Raw genomic sequence first — 21,056 nt, forward strand, 5'->3', positions numbered from 1 at the left:
TATTTAAAGATATCTGTGTATAGAAATATCTAATTTTATATTTTCAGTCAAATTCTCTCCGTTGCTGGCTGTTAACACTTTTATCGCATAATTTGTCCCATTGGTTTTTTTTTAATTTACAAAAAGACGGTCACAGTATTTACTCTATAACACTTACGTAAAGAAAAATGGGAATTAGAAACGAAAATGGTGTTTTTAACATGTTCTGGTGGTATTTTTCTGATGATGGACGAACAAAGTAAATTAAGCTTAAAATGTGTTTTTAAAATTTTGTGAATCAGGTGCAGAACTCAGAGGTAGATTTCTAATCAACAACTGTCGCTCTGCATACAAACAGCATAATTCTAATTGAAATACAACTGGGAACACTTTTACAATAGCTCAAAATATGGTTGGAGTGAGACTTTAATGATGAAGAGAAGTGAAGTTTTGTTTAACTCGAACTCTAAAATGTTTTTTTTACAGTCTTCAAACTGGAATAAGTCCATTACAAGTGTACTTTTACTGAGATTTTACTTGTTTCCTGAGGATTTACTGTTCACTGTACATTTTGACCAAAAAAAGTAAAACATCATCTGCATAAAAGGATAATTTGTTCTTCAAATCCATTCCTAAAGACACCTGCAATATTTTTTTAAACAATTTAATAGCTGTGAAACATAAAAAAAATAAAAGTTGAGATTTGAGAGGTGAATCATAAAGACAGAAAGTCCTCCAAATTATCCAAATGCTTTAGAAAAAAAAACTAACAAGATAAAATAGAAATTTAAAAGTTCAAGAAAACACAAAAGTTTTTGATCTTCTAACCTCTAATAGATTTGTCCAAAAATTTAAAATCAACATTTAGCTCAAAGAACAGTGAAATATTGATGAAGAAAGAGTCATTTTTTGCTGTAAAACTGAGACCAGTTTAAAAATGAAGAAAAATAAGCAAAATCTGTTAAATATATTGTAGAAAAGAAAAAGAAAAATTTTCTTTAATATTTTTTATTTAAATTTGAATTTTCTGCAAATTCTTAGCAGTTAAGAATCATGTGTCAAAGCCAGATCCGGCCCTCCAGATCATTTTATTTTATCGTTATTAATTGTCCAATGAGCTAATTTCTAACTTGTAAAATTTTGACAAAAAATATTTTTATGGAGAGTAAAATATTTAAAGTTATTTAAGGTTTGAGTTGATTTATTCTGGAATAATTTTCCTCCCTGTTTTAGTTCATAGTTATGCTAAAAATGTACGTTTTTAATGTTTCAAAAATGTAGTTTTAGTGAGTTCATTAAATGTTTATCCTGTTCGGCCCGTGACCTAAGGTGTGTTTTGGATTTTGGCCCCCTGTGTGATGGAGTTTGACACCCCTGAGTTAAGGATTCCCCTCACTCCCTCAGAGGGAGCTGAGGAAGAAACAAAAAAAGTTGAAGCTAGGAGCAGAAGTTCAGCCGATCCAGATGTGATTAAGTGAAGAACAAAAGACGGCGACGATGAGTGGAAGGGAATATTAACAAGGAGAGATGAAAGGATGTTGCATGAAAGGGCAGAAACCTCTGATCTGGAGTTCTCGCATTCTCCCTCCCCCAACTATCCACACATCTTTGAGGGAATCTCTTTGAGGTTACACGATGATCATCAATATGAAAATAAGCCATTTATCAGTAAGCACTTCAAAAGCTCAAGTTACTGTCCTAAAAACTAAAAGAAAAGAAACATTTGTTCCTCTTTTTAGGTAAAATGTAAACGTTTGCTTTGATCAAGTGTTTTTAATCCACCAGTGAGCTGGATTACCATGATGCCGCAACCGTCAACGCCCGCTGCCAGGGCATCTGCGACCAGTGGGACAACCTGGGCACCCTCACCCAGAAGAGGAGGGACTCACTGGAGGTGAAGTTTAGAAAAGTCCACGTCACAAATCAGATTTAACCCTTTAACACTTTCTTTGATTTACTGTAACTTTTCAATCAACGTAATTCCAGCAGATTTTGAAGGAGAAAAGCGGCGAGCGCCGCTTTTCTCCTTCAAAATCTGCTGGAATTATGTTGATTTCGTCAACGGTTGAAAGCTGGTAAAGATTTTGTCAGGTGTTAAAGGTTTAAAACTTGAATGTGCTGAAAAGTTTTGGTTTCCTGTGACTTCAGCGTGTGGAGAAGCTGTGGGAGACCATCGACCAGCTGTACCTGGAGTTCGCCAAGAGGGCGGCGCCCTTTAACAACTGGATGGACGGAGCCATGGAGGATCTGCAGGACATGTTCATTGTCCACAGCATTGAAGAGATCCAGGTACGTCCTCATGCTTCAACACTTCTCACATTATGTGAGACTTTTATTTTGAAATTCAGAACGGGAAAGGTCTAAAAATGCAGAAATACTCACGATAGATTAAACTTGGGGTTAGATTTTAAACCACCTGAGAGTTTTTTTGTTTTGTTTTTATGGATATAAAGTAGAGCTGTGAAAAGTTAACACATTAACGCTCACGATTAATAGATCATAATGTGTTAATATGTATTAATACCCTCAGGCGTTCTGCTGTGCAGCTGTGAGATCAGGGTAATAAAAGTCTGTCTAAAATAAGCTTAAACTTTTTTTTACATTCTGTGATTGAGATTTTGTTAAATTAGAGAGATAATATGGGATTTATTTGTATTTTTTGGACAAAAGCGATCTTTTATTTTAATAAATAAGGCAAAGAACGACCTGCTATGGGCGGCGGAGCAAAACTGAGCTGTCTGCTATGAGAAATCCAACGAGAAAACAGACTATTATTTTATTTTGAGATGGCAACCGACATGAATTTGTCACAATAACAAGCACCAGCGTTGTCTAAAAATTGAGGAAACTCTGCGGTTCTCTGTGAAAGTCCCGCCTACCGACGTCGCAGTAGGTGAGCAGTTCAGAATGGACAGACACGCCCCCACCTGTGTAGTTTCCAGTCAGGACAACCTGAAATCCAGCTGGATCAAACTTGAGATTAATAAAGAAAATGTCTGAGAAAAAATGAAAAGCTGAAAAAACAGTAAATATGTAAAATAGCAGTGAGAAATTCTTATTTTTTTTGGATTGCCTGATGTGACTTTAGTCTAGATTTTTTTGTATTTTCATTTAGAAACATGTTGATTAGTTTGTTGAAAAGTTTTATTCTTATTGGCTTTTTTTTTAATAAAGTTACACCTAAAACTTTTATTCTATGTTGTAAAAGCAGTTCGTTAAACATTCTTGGGGTTTCCACAGCAAAATGAATCCCATTTTCCCAAATGGAATTTTCCGTTGAATGATTTTATGTCTCGTGCATATATAACATGGAAAAATTTCAAAATAAAGGTATTGTCACATAGGTGTAGTTTTCTGATTAAATTGATACAAAATAAGCAAGTAGGTAATTATAATTATAATGTATTATTTGCAGTTAATAAGTGGCTGGCAAATACTGTACCTAAAGAAAAGAAAAAGGCGAATAATTACGTTTAATTTCTTTCCAATTTATGATTAATTACTTAGTTCTTTAATCGATTAATATAAAGGGAATCCCACTCTTATTCTCGTCTCTTTTCAGAGTTTGATCACAGCTCACGATCAGTTCAAGGCCACGCTGCCCGAGGCTGACAAGGAGCGCATGGCCACCTTGGGCATCCACACCGAGATCCTGAAGATCGCTCAGACCTACGGCATCAAGCTGTCGGGAATCAACCCCTACACCAACCTGAGCCCGCAGGACATCTCCAACAAGTGGGACACTGTGAGTCGGAGTGGTCCAATCCACCGCCATCCTCTTCCTGAGCTGGCTTTATTGTGGCGAGTGTCAGAGTGGAGCCCCATCTCTCTGCATTTGGTCATCCGGCTAAAAATAAGTCCAGCTCGTAGCTCGTATGCTGGGGCAGAAATAGTACAGAACATTTAGGTTAGAATGACACTGATCGCTGAGGGCGGCTCTGACAGGAAGTCCAGGTGGAACAGGAAAACCTGTAAAAGTCCTGGAGAAGCTTTTTATGTTGTGAAAGTTGTGAACTTTGTCCCCAGGTGAAGCACCTTGTGCCCCTCAGAGACCAAATGCTCCAGGAGGAGGTTGCCCGGCAGCAGGCCAACGAGAGACTCAGGCGCCAGTTTGCCGCACAAGCCAACATCATCGGGCCATGGATCCAAACCAAGATGGAGGTGAGGAGGCGCCGCGGCCCAGAACTAATAAGTACGAGAAAATGGAGTCAATTCTCAGTCGTTAGTGGACGGCGCAGAGGCGTAAATCAAAAAAGCAACCTTTGGACACCTGAAAACGCACACATCAGAGGGCATTATCTGACATATACCACACCCACTTCTGAAATAAAAATATTATTAAGTTGAATATTAGTACTCAAATCTAGTTTATTCTATTTTTAAACCATTTTAACAAAAAGGAGACGATTATATTAGCTGTATGACATGTTTTCATGGTAACGGCTACACCGTGCAAAAACTGTATATATACTAAACATCATCTAAAGTGGTACAACGCGTCACTTCGGAGGGAAAGTTCACCTCTTACCGCTTGTCTTTGTTCAGCTGATGAAGCAAAAGTTTGTTTCAAAGAAACAAAAGTCTTGTTTCTAAGATCGCTTTCATTGAAGAAATATCCACCATTGACTCTCATCATTAAATTAAATCAAATCAACAAACAAAATATATTTAAAAAAATAAAAATAAAATAAACACGTACTCACTCTGTAGCAATAAGGTAAGCAAGATAAAAAATTGACAGAGATACTGGGATGTCCATCAGTGTGAAGACTTGCTTTGTTACTACGATATGCAACTCCTGATATATATTACAATATATCCCAACACTGTATCAAAACAAATGTTCTCAATTTGTTCTCAGTATGACTTAAAAAAAAATCTACCTGAACATGAATTCATTGTAATAAAATTATCACAACGATAAGCACTTCAACTGTATCTCATATACAAGTTGCTTTTACCCAAGCAAATCCATGGTGCTTTTATTTTGGTAAATTAAGAAATATGTTTTTCTTAAAGAGAACGGTCAATATTGCCTGATTTGAACAAAATATTTAGTATCGCGGGCTGGGCTAGGGAGGGCTGGGACCTTTCTGTGTGGAGTTTGCATGTTCTCCCCGTGCATGCGTGGGTTTTCACCGGGGACTCCGGCTTCCTCCCACCGTCCAAAAACATGCTTCATAGGTTCATTGGTGACTCTAAATTGCCCCTAGGTGTGTCTGTGAGAGTGGATGTGTGTGATTGAGGCCCTGAGACAGGCTGGCGACCTGTCCAGGGTGTACCCCGCCTTCGCCCATCAGTAGCCGGGTTAGGCTCCGGCACCCCCGCGACCCCGAAAGGGAAGAAGCGGTCTGGAAGATGAATGAATGAATATTTAGTATCGCCAAATGAAGTATCACGATTAGGGCTCGGTTGATAAAATCAATTTATCAATTTCATCTAAGCTCAATAGATCAATAATCAATCCATAAAAGTAGAGATCGATCTAGCACATAAAGCTAAAGTCCGCTAGCTTGATGCTAACGTTTAATAGAATTTCCAATAGGACGGCTAATGCTAATGCTCGGTTGACCTAAACATACATTGCTTACTAAATGAATATCTTCATACTCAAAGACATGAATTTTCCAAACTCTTAAGGAAATATTTTTTAAATTGACCATTTGTGGTCTAAAGCTCAGTTTTTACTCATACTTTCTTCTTCTCCTGGAATAAGATGTAATGCTATAGCGCGATCGCCACCTAGTGGCCAAACTGAAATGCCAAACTTAAACTCAAAATTGAATTGAATCGAATTGAGTGGACTGAAAAATAGAAAAAACTCTAAATTGAATCGATCCAGGCTCTGCTGAATCGAACTGAAACAATTCTGGAAATTGCTATCAATACCCAGCCCTAATCGCGAAATATAACAAAATCAATGTTTTTCGATACCCCTAGTCTATATGTGTTTAGACTAATAACGAACATTCAGGCTATATGACTGGAACTTTTTTAAGGTGTTCGTTATCACTTTTTAATGGACACCCTGCAGCCAATCAGAATTGAGTATTAACCCTGTCCGTGGTTTAAAAGCATGAAACTTGTTGGCATCTGCTAATAACTCGTTGTTTTCCTCATCCAGGAGATCAGCCACGTGTCTGTGGACATCGCCGGCTCCCTGGAGGAGCAGATGAACAGCCTGAAGCAGTACGAGCAGAACATCATCAACTACAAATCCAACATCGACAAGCTGGAGGGAGACCACCAGCTCAGCCAGGAGTCCCTCATCTTCGACAACAAGCACACCAACTACACCATGGAGGTGAGCCGCAGCAACATCTTCAACTGGGCCCTTCACGGACCTTGACCTCACTCTGATTTGCTCCTTGCCCGCAGCACGTCCGCGTGGGCTGGGAGCAGCTGCTCACCACCATCGCCAGAACCATCAACGAGGTGGAGAACCAGATCCTGACCCGCGACGCCAAAGGCATCAGCCAGGAGCAGCTCAACGAGTTCAGGGCCTCCTTCAACCACTTCGACAGGGTGAGAGCTCGCCTTCGCCTCGTTTATTACCAACGCGGTGTGGCTCTGCAGTGACTGTTCCTACTTTGCAGAAGAGAAACGGCATGATGGACCCAGACGACTTCCGCGCCTGTCTCATCTCCATGGGTTACGATCTGGTCAGCGAGAAGCGCCATCCTAACCAAACACGGTAAAATCTTCCATCAGTCGAGAGCAAATCCACTGATATTCTTTCTTCTTGACAGGGTGAGGTGGAGTTCGCTCGCATCATGACCCTGGTAGACCCCAACAACACCGGCGTTGTAACCTTCCAAGCCTTCATTGACTTCATGACCCGAGAGACCGCCGAAACCGACACCGCAGAACAGGTCATGGCGTCCTTCAAGATTCTGGCCTCAGATAAGGTGAGCGCCTAAACTTCTTCTGAGTCCTTTAAGAACCAAACAGGTGAGGTTGAAGACTGACCTGGTAAATGTTAGCACGCATGCTGATGGAGACGTGAATTTGGTCATAGTTGGTTCTTTGACATGTTTTTCTGAACCCTTTGAACCAACACCACTAGAGTCTACATTCACACAGAACCATATTTGCCAGTTTTAATGTTAAGTCTATATATTGAGAGGTACAACGGCGAGATTTAAGCATCGGGTGCCACTCCATTCTTCAGTGTTTGGCCATTTTTGGGTGGCGCAGCAAAAATCTCGCACCTTTCCAGAGTTCCAATATGGGAACTTTGGCGAAGCTTCACATCGCATCAAACAATCAGAAACTCCACTTTGGTCCGTGACGTGTTGATGATGTCATAATAGAGTGAAGTCCAAAACCAACACGGAGGAGAAGATGATTATTCTCCTCCACCTCCCAAACTTTGATATTTTTTTTATTTATATTATGCCAATAATAAAAAATATATTCTAATATCTTATTTTTAGCATCAGGTTTATGAACAAGAGGTCTTACAGTACATTTTGAGCGTCAGGCATGGCGTAATTCTCTATTGGTGCATTTTGGGTAGCAACAATGACCTTGTCCCGAAATTTTTGCTGCATGGCATGTTTCCAGAGTTCAAATGTATGAACTTTTGAAACAATTTATGCCAACCAATCATTACCAAGGTGATGTAAAAAATAGGGAATCCAAAACCAACATGAAGGAGAAACTCCAAAAGTATGACAGTTTGGGAATACGGGGAATAATAATCGGGTGTGGTGAGAAGGTTTGTGTCAACGAATCAGGAACTCCACTTTGGCCTGTGATGCGTTGATGGTGGAGCAGTGGGTGGAGTCTAAAACCAACATGAAGGAGAAGTTGATCATTGCTGTTTGGGATTTTTTGTTCGTTTTTGGCTGTATTTCTTTCCTTTCTTTAAAGAGGGCGGGGCTAATGTTGCACTGATGAAGGGTACTAGAATCCTCAGGTTTCCTCTGTTTCTCCCCTCAGAACTACATCACAGTGGACGAGCTGCGCCGGGAGTTGCCTCCAGAGCAGGCCGAGTACTGCATCAGCCGCATGACCAGATACGTCGGGCCCGAAGCCCCCCCTGGCGCCCTGGATTACATCTCCTTCTCCAGCGCCCTCTACGGAGAGAGCGACTTATAAACCCAGCCGCCGCCGCCGCAGCCGCCCCTCTCCTCCTCCTCCCCCAGCTTTTACTTCTCCTGTTTGGAGATTTGAAACCCTTCTGCTGTCCTCCCACATGCTTCCTTCTAATCACGGTTTCCTCTCTTAATTCTGAACTCCTCCTCTTCCTCCTCCTCTACCCCCTCCATCCCTCTAATCAGCCCCAGGAACTCGTAGAGAGCAGAGAGCAGAAGACTTTGCTCAAATTGTCGAAAATATGCAAAAAGAACACACGGCTGCCTCGGAGACACTTGTTTTGAGCAGAGACTCCTGCTTTCTTTCTCAGATTATTATTATATTTTATTATATTTTTTTGTAGAAGGGTAATTCAAGGATAAAAAAGCTGGTTGGTCAGTTTTTGTGCAGATGCATGCTATGTTAAAGGATAGAAATGCCGTCACTGACTGAACCCCACAAAAAGGCTGCAGAAAAAAAGCCTTAAGAAACTCAGGAACACATGGAGGAAATGAAGGCAAGAAAAACTAAAAACAAACGAATGCGCTGGAGATGCAGGCAGAGAGCAGAGCACTGTGGGTAAAACACAAAGATGGCCTGATGGTGACATGGAAGAGAAGAACGAAGTTTCTCTTGTGAGTTAAACGTGGGGAGGAGGAGGAGGAGGAGAGATGAAGATAAGCGAGGCGTCAGGAAAGTTGTGACAAAAATAATTGATGCTGTATGTGGAACAAGAGCAGAAAACGACAAAAAAATAAACAAATAAACGAATCAGTGCGAGTCGACTCTGCTGCGCGTTTTTAGGCCTTTTTATTGCTCCGTTCTCCTCATCCTCAGTTCAGTCTGTCCAGCGATGGACTTTCACTTACCATTTCAATAAAAAAGGAAAGTCATATATTTAAACAACAGTTGTCTGTGTGGTGGGTTTTATTTTTAAATGTTCTCCAGGTGAAGTGTAGCTTTGGCTCCGGGCTGAGGAACGGCGCCTGACCTGTTGCCTCAGGAGGGAGGGAAGCTCAGCCCACTCTGCTGAGTGTAGGACGTCCAGCGGTCATCATCTCCCTGGTGGGTCAGATACCTGCAGCCCAGACGCAGCTCGAACTGCCTGAGGTCGCACCACAGCTGGAAGTCCTGCCACGAGAAAGACGGTCACAAATGAATAAGGATGTAACGATTCAGTCGAGCCACGATTCGATTCACAGTTTAAAAGTCACGATTTTTTCCAAATTTTTTTTCTCAACAAAATTAATTAAAGGTATTTTAAGGCCAAATATGCTTTCTTTTTGCCCTTTACATCAAACTGTTTTCCTACTAACAGAAAAGGATTCGATACAAATAGACAACAAGATATATGGCATTACCTGAGATAATGCAAGTGTGAATGCTGTGAGCTGAATGCAGCTGCTGTAAACTGGAAAAATGACTACTTTTGCCAAACAGCTAGTACAATGTTGAAATATTAGATAAACTCCAAATTAGTCTAAAAATCTGGAAAAAAAAGTCTAATTTTGTCAAAACAACTAGCATGATGCTAAAATATTAGCTAAACTCCCAATTACCGTGAAAACCTGGAAACATTTCTAATTTTGTCAAGACAGCTAGCATTGTGCTAAAATATTAGCTAAATTTACAATTACCATGAGATACCCACAGGTGAGCCCGCGCACGCACAATCAGGTGCGTGTGCACGCACTCACAGGCATGCACACATTCACAGGTGCGCCCATACACTCAATGACTCAGAGGTGTGGACACAGATTCACAGGTGCGCACACACATACTCACACGTGAGCACGCACACTCACAGGCGCGCCCGCACACTCACAGGAGCGCCCGCACACTCACAAGCACACCAGCACACTCACAGGAGCGCCTTCACACTCACAAGCACACCAGCACACTCACAGGTGCGCCCGCACACTCACAGGAGCGCCCGCACACTCACAAGCACACCAGCACACTCACAGGCACGGCCGCGCACTCACAGGCGCGCCAGCACACTCACAGGAGCCTGCATGGAGACATGTCATCATCTCTGCATTTCTAAATTCAGGCACAGGCCGAGACAGACCAATTTTTTTTATCTTCTGCAACGATGAACATGCTGACGAGTTTAAATCTGTTTTTTTACTGATCCACGAAGAATCGTTACATTACAAACGAACTAAACGGCATTAGTCCTTCAGCTGGCTGAAGGTGCTAAAAACACTGACCTGGAGCCAGGAGTGTCCCAGAGCTTTCCCCACAGTGAACCTGCGCTTCACAGAGACCTGCAGCAGGTTGTTGATGAGGCTCACAGCTGCAGGGAGTTAGAAAGCAATCAGTGAAATGTCGGGGATCGTTCCTCAGAATATTTATCATAGAGTACCTTCCAGTGAGATGGAGGACCAGGGCTGGCGGGGGTACATGAAGGCCGCGTTGGTGATCTGCTGCCGGATGTCTTCGTCCTCGTTGAAGGGGAAGGTGCCGCTCAGGCTGACGTATATGATCACACCCACGGACCACATGTCCAGGGAGCGGTTGTAGCCGTTGCTGCTGATCACCTCGGGCGCCAGGTAGGCCGGCGTTCCCACCACCGAGCGCCGGAAGGACTTCTCCCCGATGATGCGGGCGAAGCCGAAGTCACACAGCTTCACCTGCGGGAAGGAGTCTGCGGAGGCCAGCAGCACGTTCTCCGGCTTCAGGTCGCAGTGAGCCACGTGCTTCAGGTGCAGGTACCGCAGGGCCTCCAGGATCTGCACGGGGCGAACACGGAGAACTCTGGTTTTGGGGGCGGGGCTTTAGGTCATAGCAGGGGGTGGGGGGGCTCTCACCTGCATGACCAGGAAGCGAGTGATGCGCTCGGGGAGTCGGCCCTTCTCGCTGGAGAGAATCATCTCTAGCATGTCTCCGTGGAGCTTCTCCATGACCACGAAGACGTGCTCTGCGGTTTCAAACATCCCCTCCAACAGAACCACGCCGGGATGGGACAGTTTCTGAACCAAACACAACTAAAAGTGTGAGTTTGGGGTGTAAGACGTGGTGAGAAATGGACCAAATCACAGAGAAACACCTGCAGGATGGCCACTTCGTTCCTCAGCTGCCTCTCCACTTTGGTGGGGAAGCGGATTTTATCGATGACCTTTATGGCGACCGCTCGACCCGACTTCCTGTGAGTGCCTGAAAGATGACCAGAACCTTAAAGATAGTTTTGAAATCACAAATATATATATATTGAAAACATAGCAACTTTTCTCGCAATTTTTCACAAAAGCTGCCCACAACATCAGCCATTTTAGGCTGCAATGATTATAAATATTTGCTGAAGGGTCGGATAGAAGGAAATCAATAATAAGCTTTAACAAATAAAGATTTCCATTAAATCACCATTTTATTGAATTTCAGTTGTGTTTTTGCTATTTTTAATGTCATTTTTTTGATGATGGAGGCCATATGTTAAGAAAATTAAGCTAAAAATTATATTTCTGAGTATTTCTATATTAGAACCCCAAACAAAAAAATGCAGTTTGACAAAGATTGTATTTGTGACGTAGAAACACGCACGCTGGGTGGACAGTAAGCTGCCCGCTCCGCTCCATTCTGAAAACTGTGAGTCTGGACAGCTCCAGTTACTTAAAAGAGCGCTGAATATGCTTTGATGATCGGAATTGGACTTTAATAAATCACACAATAAAGTCATCTCACCTTTGTAGACCACTCCAAACTGTCCAGAACCCAGAACGTCGTCAGTAAAGATCTGATAGACTGAGCTGATGTCCTGAAACATCAACAGTGAGCTGTGAGTCTTTTCTAAATTGTGCTGAAGGGTTTTATGAAGGGATCCTCACCGCGTCGCTGTCTCCTCTATCTTGATCTGGAACCAGGACGCTAAACACTTGATGAATGAAGATTGCTCATTAGAAGAGCGGTTAGTTACATAGCACATGTTTGGTTGTGGTACTCTCACCTTGCTGCTCTTGCTCCGCCCGTCCTCTGCTGCTCTGCATCGGCATCAGGGCCTGACAGATGGCGCTCTCCCAGGACGCCGCCTCCACTCCGGCCTGAACGCAGAACACCAGCGAGGCCGTCAGCAGCTCGAAGGAGTGCGCCTCGTCGCCTGGCAACACTGGCACGGACAGCTGGGATGGGCCTCGAACCTGCAGCACCTCAGACAGAGGAATCTCCTGCCAGAGAAAAAGGAGAGGTCACCTCCAACCAAAAACGACAACAAAAATAAGACTTATCAAAGTTGGAGGTCATACTTTGTAGTATTTAGTGCTGGTCTCATTCTGGTACAGAGTGATGCTCTTCCAGTCCAAGATCCAATAATGTCGTTTCCTCTGACACATCAGACACATCTGAACGTCACATGGAAGCCTTGGACAGAGTCAGGAGGAGAAAGCAGCAGTTCTGGACTCTCACCAGAGCGTCTGTGTTGGTGTGGTGCAGCAGCCAGCCTTCTCTCAGCGCTCCGGCGGGCCTCCGCTTGGTGTGATGCACCGACTGGACGAGCCTCATCAGCGGGATGTTGCTGCTGAAGCACGGGCTGAGGAAAGAGGCGGCGGCGTCAGAACGAAACAGCAGGGATGAAGTGATCAGAGCGTTGAGACTTCCTGACCTCATGGGTTCTCGAAGCTTCTCCGCCTCGTTGATCTCAGCCAGCAGGTCGAAGTCTGTGAATATCTCGTCATCTGACATATCCAGAGACGTGGTATCTAACTCGGACTCGATGTCTTCCGGGTTGGGGGTGGAGCTCCGACTGCCTGTTACAGGTTCTGGAAAAGTAACGAGAAAAAATGTCAAAACTACACGAGAAGATGTTGATTTTAACATCCCACAGACAAACGCTGCTGCTGCTCACCGTAACCGTCGCCTCTCCTCTCAACAGGACAGTCTCTGGGGACTAACGGCACGCAGCGCCGATGGCAGTTAAACCTGCAGTCTGAGAAAAAGAGGTTTGATAGAAACTGCATGTATCATACAAAAAAAGGTCAACCTAAATGCAGGAGAGTTTTTGCAGCATTTAAAACAGCTCTGTGTGACCTTCACACCTATTTTTTAAAAATAAAATAAATCAACTTTAAAATGTAAAATCTACTTAAAAATAATGTAAAAACCACTAATCTAGAGTGGGAAATTCAACTCTAAAAACTAAAGTCCAAAGGTTGTGGAGAAGTTTTGAGGTTTGTGCTTTTATTCTTTCCTCTTGCCAAAGATCACGTCAGTGTAGTTTGAAGTCTCACACTGATCATCTTTTCACCTATTTTCCAAGCGTTCCCAGTGGTCTTTTAATTAGAAATATGTTGGTTTTAGCAAAAATCCTAAAATCTGTGTCTTTTTATTGGACAGTTTTGGCAGAGCAGCAGGAACTAAAACTTGCCTCTGAGTTGTGGGTGGGACTGTTGGGGCCCAGTTGCTGATGACTTGGACTAGAGAGCCTGTAGCCTGTTCATTGTAATTTTGAGCTTAATTTTCTTTATATGCATCCTTCATCATCAGAAAAGCAAAAAAACTGTTCCCTTTCTCCACCAGAATAATAGTCTGCTCCTTTTCTGCACCAGGAAATAGTCTTCTCCCTTTCTGCACCAGGAAATAGTCTGCTCCCTTTCAAGACCCAGAAATAGTCTGCTCCCTTTCAACACCTGGAAATAGGCTGCTCCCTTTCTGCACCCAGAAATAGCCTTCTACCTTTCTGCACCAGTAAATAGTCTTCTCCCTTTCTGATCCAGGAAGTAGACTTCTCCCTTTCTGCACCCAGAAATAGCCTTCTGCCTTTATGCACCAGGAAATAGTCTTCTCCCTTTCTGCACCAGGGAATAGTCTGCTCCCTTTCAGCACCTGGAAATAGTCTTCTCCCTTTCTGCACCAGGAAATAGTCTGCTCCCTTTCAAGACCCAGAAATAGTCTGCTCCCTTTCAACACCTGGAAATAGTCTGCTCCCTTTCTGCACCAGGGAATAGTCTGCTCCCTTTCAGCACCTGGAAATAGTCTTCTCCCTTTCTGCACCAGGGAATAGTCTGCTCCCTTTCAGCACCAGGAAATAGTCTTCTCCCTTTCTGCACCAGGAAATCGTCTGCTCCCTTTCAAGACCCAGAAATAGTCTGCTCCCTTTCAACACCAGGGAATAGTCTGCTCCCTTTCAGCACCTGGAAATAGTCTTCTCCCTTTCTGCACCAGGAAATAGTCTGCTCCCTTTCAAGACCCAGAAATAGTCTGCTCCCTTTCAAGACCCAGAAATAGTCTGCTCCCTTTCAACACCTGGAAATAGTCTGCTCCCTTTCTGCACCAGGAAATAGTCTGCTCCCTTTCAAGATCCAGAAATAGCCTGCTCCCTTTCTGCACCAGGAAATAGTCTTCTCCCTTTCTGCACCAGGAAATAGTCTGCTCCCTTTCTCCACCAGGAAATACCCTCCGCCCTTTCTCCACCAGGAAATAGTCTGCTCCGTTTCTGCACCAGGAAATAGTCTGCTGCTTTTCTCCACCAGAATAATAATCTTTAAAAATAATTACTCCCTTTCTCCTGTCGTCTTCCCACGCCATTCTCAGATACATATAGGATCCATCCCAACATGTCCTGTAGATTTCTCACCAGAAGTTTTAAGAAGTCATGAAGTTTGAACATTAAACTGAACGAGCGTTTCTTGGGTCACAAAAACACAGTTTTCATTGGAGTAGGTTTTTAAACACACAGACTGTCTCACATTCACCTCATTGAGTTGAAGATCACGATCAGCGATGACAAAATTAAAGGTTTTGAGGCTGTCCAAACCATAACTCTTTCCCCACCGTGTCTTACTGCAAGTATATGATTGGTTTCTGATTTTTTTAAATGTTTTTTTCCCTGTTAGAACACAAATTTCTATACTGTGACATCACACTCAAATACAAGTCTTGAAACGAGTTGTCAAATTTCAGCAGAAGGAAGGCCTCCTCCTCCTGGCTTCTCACCTGAGCACTGCATGCCCTGCCTGAAGAGCCCCTTGAGCAGCCGGTGGCAGTACTGGCACATGGTGGGTTTGGTGTAACTGTGGATGTAGAAGGTGTGAGGGACCTGCGCTCTGGTTTTGTCTCCTAATCCCACTCCCAGCCAGACTGGAGGCTCCGCCCACGACGGAGGCCTGGAGGAGGGCTTGGACATGCTGATCTAATGCAGACGGATGACCATTATTGACATTCAGTTTTTGTCGCTTCATCTCCACGTGATTACTGGTCAGATGACTTTCGGTTACCTCCTCCAGACTGCCTCCGGCCTGATAGGACAGTGAGTGCGTTTGGGACCGCCGCGGCGGGAACAGCGAGAGGCTGGAGCTAACTTGGCGGCGAGCTCGGCTGCAGTCGTTGGGTAACTGCAAAGCGCAGCGTTTATGGAAGTCTAATCCACAACCTGCAGAGGAGCAGAAGGAGCTGTTTTACTTTTGGTCCAGATGGTATGGATGGCGTCCGGGATCAGGGGGAGGTTACCGTCACACTTCAGGCCCTGCCGGACCAGACCCCACAGCATCTCCCCACAGTGGTGGCAGAAAGTGGGGGAGCGGTACGAGTGCACAGCTAGAGAGTGAGGGCGGATCTTCACCTCTGTGACCGACGCCAATCCTGAGGAGGACGTAAACACAATAAGAGACAATCTAACAAATAAGACTAAACTCCATTAGCTTGATGCTAAAGTATAATGGGATTTCCCCATGGCCGGCTAATGCTAACACTCGGTTGACCTAAACATACATTAACGTTAAGCTTCTTCTGCCGACATTTCTGGGATCTGTTCAAGCTTTTGTGATTTTGTGGTAACTGTGTGCAATTAAGTCTTTACATTTACAAAAGTTACAAATACAAAAAAAATATATATATATAAAAATATATATATAAAAAAATATAATTAACACACATAAAACTTTAAATGACTGCAGATTAAAACTAACTACACACAAATCATTAAAATGTACACATGAATTGCTTGTTACACACACACGCACAAAACCGCATTTTACTGTTTTAAAAACCCATATTTTTAATATACTTACTTTTTTTATACTTTTGTATATTAACAGGCATCTGTTTAAGAAAGTGGGAAAATGTAAGTTTTCACCAGATATTATTCACAATCTGAGTTCAAAGGGACTGATGAGTAAACTCTGACCCAGCATTCTAGCATCATTTAAAAGCCTCATTTAATCATGAATCTTGGAGACGTGAAAAGAGTCTCACATCAGATTTGTGCGTAAATGTGTTTTTTGTGTTTGTATCCCCCACATTCTCATCCCCAAGTCGTTGACTTCTAGCTAAGGAACCTTCTTGACGTTTTGGATCTCCCCAACTCGTTATTTTAGGCTGTTCTTAATATCAAGGGTTCGCAACCCTCGGGACGTGGTACAGGATGCACACTGGTCCTCGGGACCTGTCTAGTATAAGTACCCTAACCTTAACCCGGTACTGGTTCGCACCTGGTACAGCGTCTAGTACCGGTTCGCTACTGCATCTGGTTCGGTGTCAGGTTAGGGTTAGGGTACTGGAAACGGATTAGCAGTGCTGGATTTGCGGTACTGGGGAGCTACGTCTTGTTGCACTGGACCAATTCTGGTTAGTGGCCCAGAGGTTGGGGACCAGGGATTTAATGAGAACAGCCAGTACTTCAAAAAAAAAAAAAAACGACGACTTCAGGACACCCAAACATTAAAAAAATGACGCGGAGGGAGCCGAACCAAACGTCAGTATGTGATGACTTGGAAGTGAGAATGTGTTGGTGTACAAGGCCATTTGTGCGTTCTTTTTAAAGGTTTGTTTGTGTGGTTAGTTTTGAGCTGCTGTAACTGTGCATTTGTAAATTGTATTTTTTGTATTTTGTTACTGTTGAACAAGCGAATACACAATTGTAAGTTTCACACAAAATGTATTGCATGAGTTACAAATCAAGAATTACACACACGCACAATCTTCACTCTATGCTGACGACTCACTGACTTACTCGCCTCTACAAGAAAAAAAAGCTTCTCTCCAGCTTTTACATTTATGTGTTTTAAAGACATGTTGGTCTGGACCGTCTTAATAATCTTAAAGCAGAAATCACTGTTTTGGTCAAACCTTCTTGATGGTTTTGATGGTTCTAGAGGCCCATTTACACTGTACAACCACCAGACTCTCAAGAAACTTTAAAATCATTTTAGGTCCTTTAATATTATCTGAGCAAATTACCCCAGTCATTGAAAATAGTTTTCATTTTATGAGCTGTCATCCTCCAACGGATTCAGAGTGAGTTACTGATACTTTTATTACCGGCTGTATTGAATTCCTTTCATGATCAGCTGATGGTGCAGAATACAGAGCAGAAAGATCTAATCACATTACTCCAAAGCTTCCTTCTCTCTATTGGATTGAAGTTTAGTTCAGAATCGATTTTAAGATTCTATTAAAAGGTTAATATCTGAGCCTAACTTTTCAAGTTTCCACCTTAATTGTTTAAATTTGCTTTTGTTTGATTTTTATCTTTTGTTGTTCTTATACTGTGGATGGATTTTTTTGGTATTTTATTATTTGACGGTACAGCACTTCGGGTATAGAACGTTGGTTTTCAATGAGCTATATAAATAAACTAACCTATTTGTGGTACATAAACCTCTCCACCAAACGTTTCTCTTTTCAGATCTGACCTGAAATGATGACCTCGATCAGGTCTCCGTCCTGCAGCTCATCGTCGGCTGTCAGCCGGTGAAGCATCTGCTTAGAGGCGGGCTGATGTCTGAACAAGAGGATCTTCTCCCCGACGCCCACCACTCTGCAATCTGGAGCCTGAACACACACAAAAAATTGATTTGTTTTTTTTAATCCAAAGAAAATTGTGTTTTTAGCATGTTTTTGGGGAATTTTTATCATGATGAAAACACAAAAACATTACCCTCCGTTTTGTCTGAATGAGTGTTGAAATAGGACCTTTTTAGTTTGTTTACATCAGAGGAGTGTTGATCGCAAACACAAGCAGATAGAAGAACACCAGCCACGATAAAGAAGATGAACTGTTTTAAGAATATCTAATCTTAAGCACAAAGCATTTTGAGGCAGCATTGATTTTTTTAAGCGTTGCAGACAGATTCTTTCTGCTTTTTTTGTGTTTAGGCGTCATCGATGACTCCTCAGGTGTTAAAGGGTTAAACAAAAGCTCCATGACTCTAAACTATCTGTGAGGAAGATGAAACAAAACAAAAACTCCATAAATAATAAACTGCATCCACTGCTGTCGAATGAAAAAGACTTCCAAAATAATTTTTTTGAGAAAACCCTGCTGACTCCTCCCCCATCCAGCAGCAAACGAAGATTTTACATTACCTGACATACATGATGGAGCAATATGGTTAGCTTGAGAACACAAACAAATCAAAAGGCCTTTGCTAGGTGGAGATTTTTCAAGGAGAAAGCTGAACTTAGACTTGATCCGTTTCAGTTTCAACCCACAGCGTGTCACCACTGAAGCCTAAAAACAGCCAAATGTTGAGCAATATCTGATAAGATTTCTGAATATTGTGCTTGTTTTTTTTGGACCTTTGCTTTTCCCTCACACGAGGATGTCTCATTTTACAGTGCGGACAGGAGGATTTCTCTGGTGCTGCTGCTGTGTGGTCACTCTGGAGGCAAAGCGGTTTGTTAACAGACAAAAACTCACACAAGCAGAAGCTCGCCTGCTCGTGTCTGTGTGTTACAGAGAAGTGGTGATTGGAAAGTTTTCTGCATGCTGGGCGACCGCAGAGGCCTTGTAACACAAAAGAAGAAAAAAGCAACAGCTGCAGCTCTAGAGTGAGCAAATGTTGCCTTTGAGCTTTGAGGAGGAACCAGGTCAGCTTCACATAAAGTTTAAAGAATGAAAAATCTACTTTTTGAGCTTTTAAGTGTATTATACTGTTCATTCCTCACCATAAACAACCCCAAAGCAGTATTTTGATACATTCAGGCATTTCTGAATAATCCTCTTATATCCTGCGCTCTGAGTACCAGCCCCTACCATACCCACGAAAACGAGTGGGTCCTCACATGCTTACATCACAAGTTGAGAACCACCCCTTCAGGAAGAGTCTGCTCCGCACCCAGGCCAGCATTAACACTTTCTCCGCAAACCTAGCTGTGATCAGCTAGGTTTGTGAGCCTATTTCCTGGTAGACAAAGAGAGCAGTCCATTTCCTGGTTAAAAGAAGGAGCAGACTATTTCCTGGAGAAGAAATGGAGAAGACTATTTCTGGACTGAGATAGGGAGTAGCTCTTTTCCTGTTGGATAAAGGGAGAAAACCATTTCCTGGTGGATAAAGGGACAAGACTATTTCCCGGTGGAGAAAAGGAGCAGACTATTTCCTGGTGGAGAAAAGGAGCAGACTATTTCCCAGTGGATAAAGGGAGAAGACCATTTCCTGGTGGATAAAGTGAAAAACTATTTTCTGATGGATAAAGGGAGAAGACAATTTCCTGGTGGAGAAAAGGAGCAGACTATTTCCTGGAGGAGAAATGGAGCAGACTATACCCTGGTGGAGAAAAGGAGTAGACTATTTCCTGGAGGAGAAATGGAGAAGACTATTTCTGGACTGGGGAGCAGATTTTATTTTTTCTGGTGGATAAAGGGAGAAAACAATTTCCTGGTGGATAAAGGGAGCAGACTATTTCCCGGTGGAGAAAAGGAGCAGACTATTTCCTGGTGGAGAAAGCAAGTGACTAATTTGAAGAACCGGTTTGAACATGGATTATTGAGCAAAGACAGAAAGGTACCTGTGTCTGCAGGAAAATGATCTGCATGAAAGCATAAAGGATTTTTGATTAGGACAGGCTTCATCATCGCCACTCTGTCCATGCCAAATTTTGAGGACAAACGCCCGAGCTGCACTGTATGTACATCAATAAAAAAGTTGGATGTTTGTTTTTGTGGGTGACACGCTGACGAGGACGGCACTAGGCTGACGTCATGAAATGACATGAAAGGCGGAGCCTCAGAGATCGAGTCGATGTACTTCCGGGTATGAAAAGAGTCCACAAAATAAACCATATGTCATAAATAATTTGTTTTTTAGTGTTCCAAAGGTAATTTATAATACATATGGATATAGTTTACTTTGAAAGGTTTAAGAAACGCATGGTATGGCGCTTTTAAAGTTCTATCCCTAAAAAAAAAAGTGTATTTATTGTTGTTGAATTTATTGTTCAAGGACTAAAATAAAATAGCATTAGGTAGTCTTGAACCCTAGAATAAAAAATAAATAAAATAAAGGATTGAGGGATTTTTTAATTCTAATTTTGGAGCCATGTTGACCCAACTCCTCCATTAATGACCTTTCAGAGTTCACTTCCTGTAGACCAAAGGTTTGAAAACGATGTGAAGCATGTCAGCGATCTAGGTCAGAGGGGATCCGTCATTCTTTCAGGTCAGAACGTTTGCAGGATCCCTGAGTGCTCGTGTCTACAAGGTTGACCTCTGACCTGACAGGAGCAGACGGTCATCTACATACTTTTGAACTCCTCAGTTGAGGCCTTCTCAGCAGGGAGGGGATCAAAGCGACGCAGGCGCGTGTGCGAGACTGTGTTTACCTTGCGCTGGATGACCTCAGCAGCCAGCCTCTGGGCATGCTGGTAGCTCAGGTTGCCGACCGAGACACGAACCATCTCCGTGTACAGGCCGAGCTTGAACTGGATCAGAGCCGACATGGTTGAGCTGGAGGAGGAGAGCTCCGACATGGAGCCGCTGCTTGTGGAGTGACCTGGACGAATGAAGCGTTAAAATTCAGTTTGATTAAACCTCAATGACCTTTAGGGGAAACCCAAAATAATGGCAGCAAAGAGACGACATGGCGAGGAAACTTACTGCGAAATCCTGTGTCAGTCATGCTCTGATCGCTATCACCGCTGACTGTCAGCGTGAAGAAGCGCGGTGGTCTGGTTTCCTCTGTGAGGGACTTGTGAGTCGATGACACAGGAAACAGCAGTGACACCACCCCCATCCACCACCACCCCCAGCAGTACAGCACCGGGTTAACACACTCACTTCCAGGTGTGAA

At 43.0% G+C, this 21,056-nt stretch overlaps 2 protein-coding genes across 2 annotated transcripts in view; one reads left to right on the forward strand and one right to left on the reverse strand.

Moving 5' to 3' along the window:
• The window catches only part of actn3b (actinin alpha 3b), a 37,537-nt gene extending 29,455 nt beyond the window's left edge, over window positions 1–8,082 (forward strand). Inside the window, exons 13-21 of the mRNA XM_024288652.1 lie at window positions 1,765–1,873; window positions 2,128–2,268; window positions 3,542–3,724; window positions 4,006–4,140; window positions 6,104–6,283; window positions 6,358–6,504; window positions 6,576–6,641; window positions 6,729–6,887; window positions 7,924–8,082. Of these exons, the coding sequence (XP_024144420.1) occupies window positions 1,765–1,873; window positions 2,128–2,268; window positions 3,542–3,724; window positions 4,006–4,140; window positions 6,104–6,283; window positions 6,358–6,504; window positions 6,576–6,641; window positions 6,729–6,887; window positions 7,924–8,082 (1,279 nt within the window). The remainder of the gene's footprint in view (window positions 1–1,764; window positions 1,874–2,127; window positions 2,269–3,541; window positions 3,725–4,005; window positions 4,141–6,103; window positions 6,284–6,357; window positions 6,505–6,575; window positions 6,642–6,728; window positions 6,888–7,923) is intronic.
• Window positions 8,083–8,401: 319 nt separating this feature from the next.
• On the reverse strand, window positions 8,402–21,027 carry prkd4 (protein kinase D4). Its single transcript, XM_024288654.2, has 18 exons — window positions 20,864–21,027; window positions 20,590–20,759; window positions 17,682–17,820; window positions 15,499–15,630; window positions 15,267–15,421; window positions 14,986–15,181; window positions 12,899–12,979; window positions 12,656–12,812; window positions 12,460–12,583; window positions 12,300–12,377; window positions 12,005–12,221; window positions 11,886–11,932; window positions 11,743–11,815; window positions 11,111–11,217; window positions 10,872–11,033; window positions 10,427–10,793; window positions 10,272–10,357; window positions 8,402–9,189 (listed from the first exon to the last, which is right to left on the reverse strand). Exons 1-18 carry the CDS (start codon window positions 20,997–20,999, stop codon window positions 9,058–9,060), a joined length of 2,559 nt encoding a protein of 852 aa, XP_024144422.1. The 5' UTR covers window positions 21,000–21,027; the 3' UTR covers window positions 8,402–9,057.
• Window positions 21,028–21,056: the final 29 nt, after the last annotated feature.

This window comes from Oryzias melastigma, linkage group LG18 (assembly GCF_002922805.2).
Source record: "Oryzias melastigma strain HK-1 linkage group LG18, ASM292280v2, whole genome shotgun sequence".
NCBI classification, from domain to species: domain Eukaryota; kingdom Metazoa; phylum Chordata; class Actinopteri; order Beloniformes; family Adrianichthyidae; genus Oryzias; species Oryzias melastigma.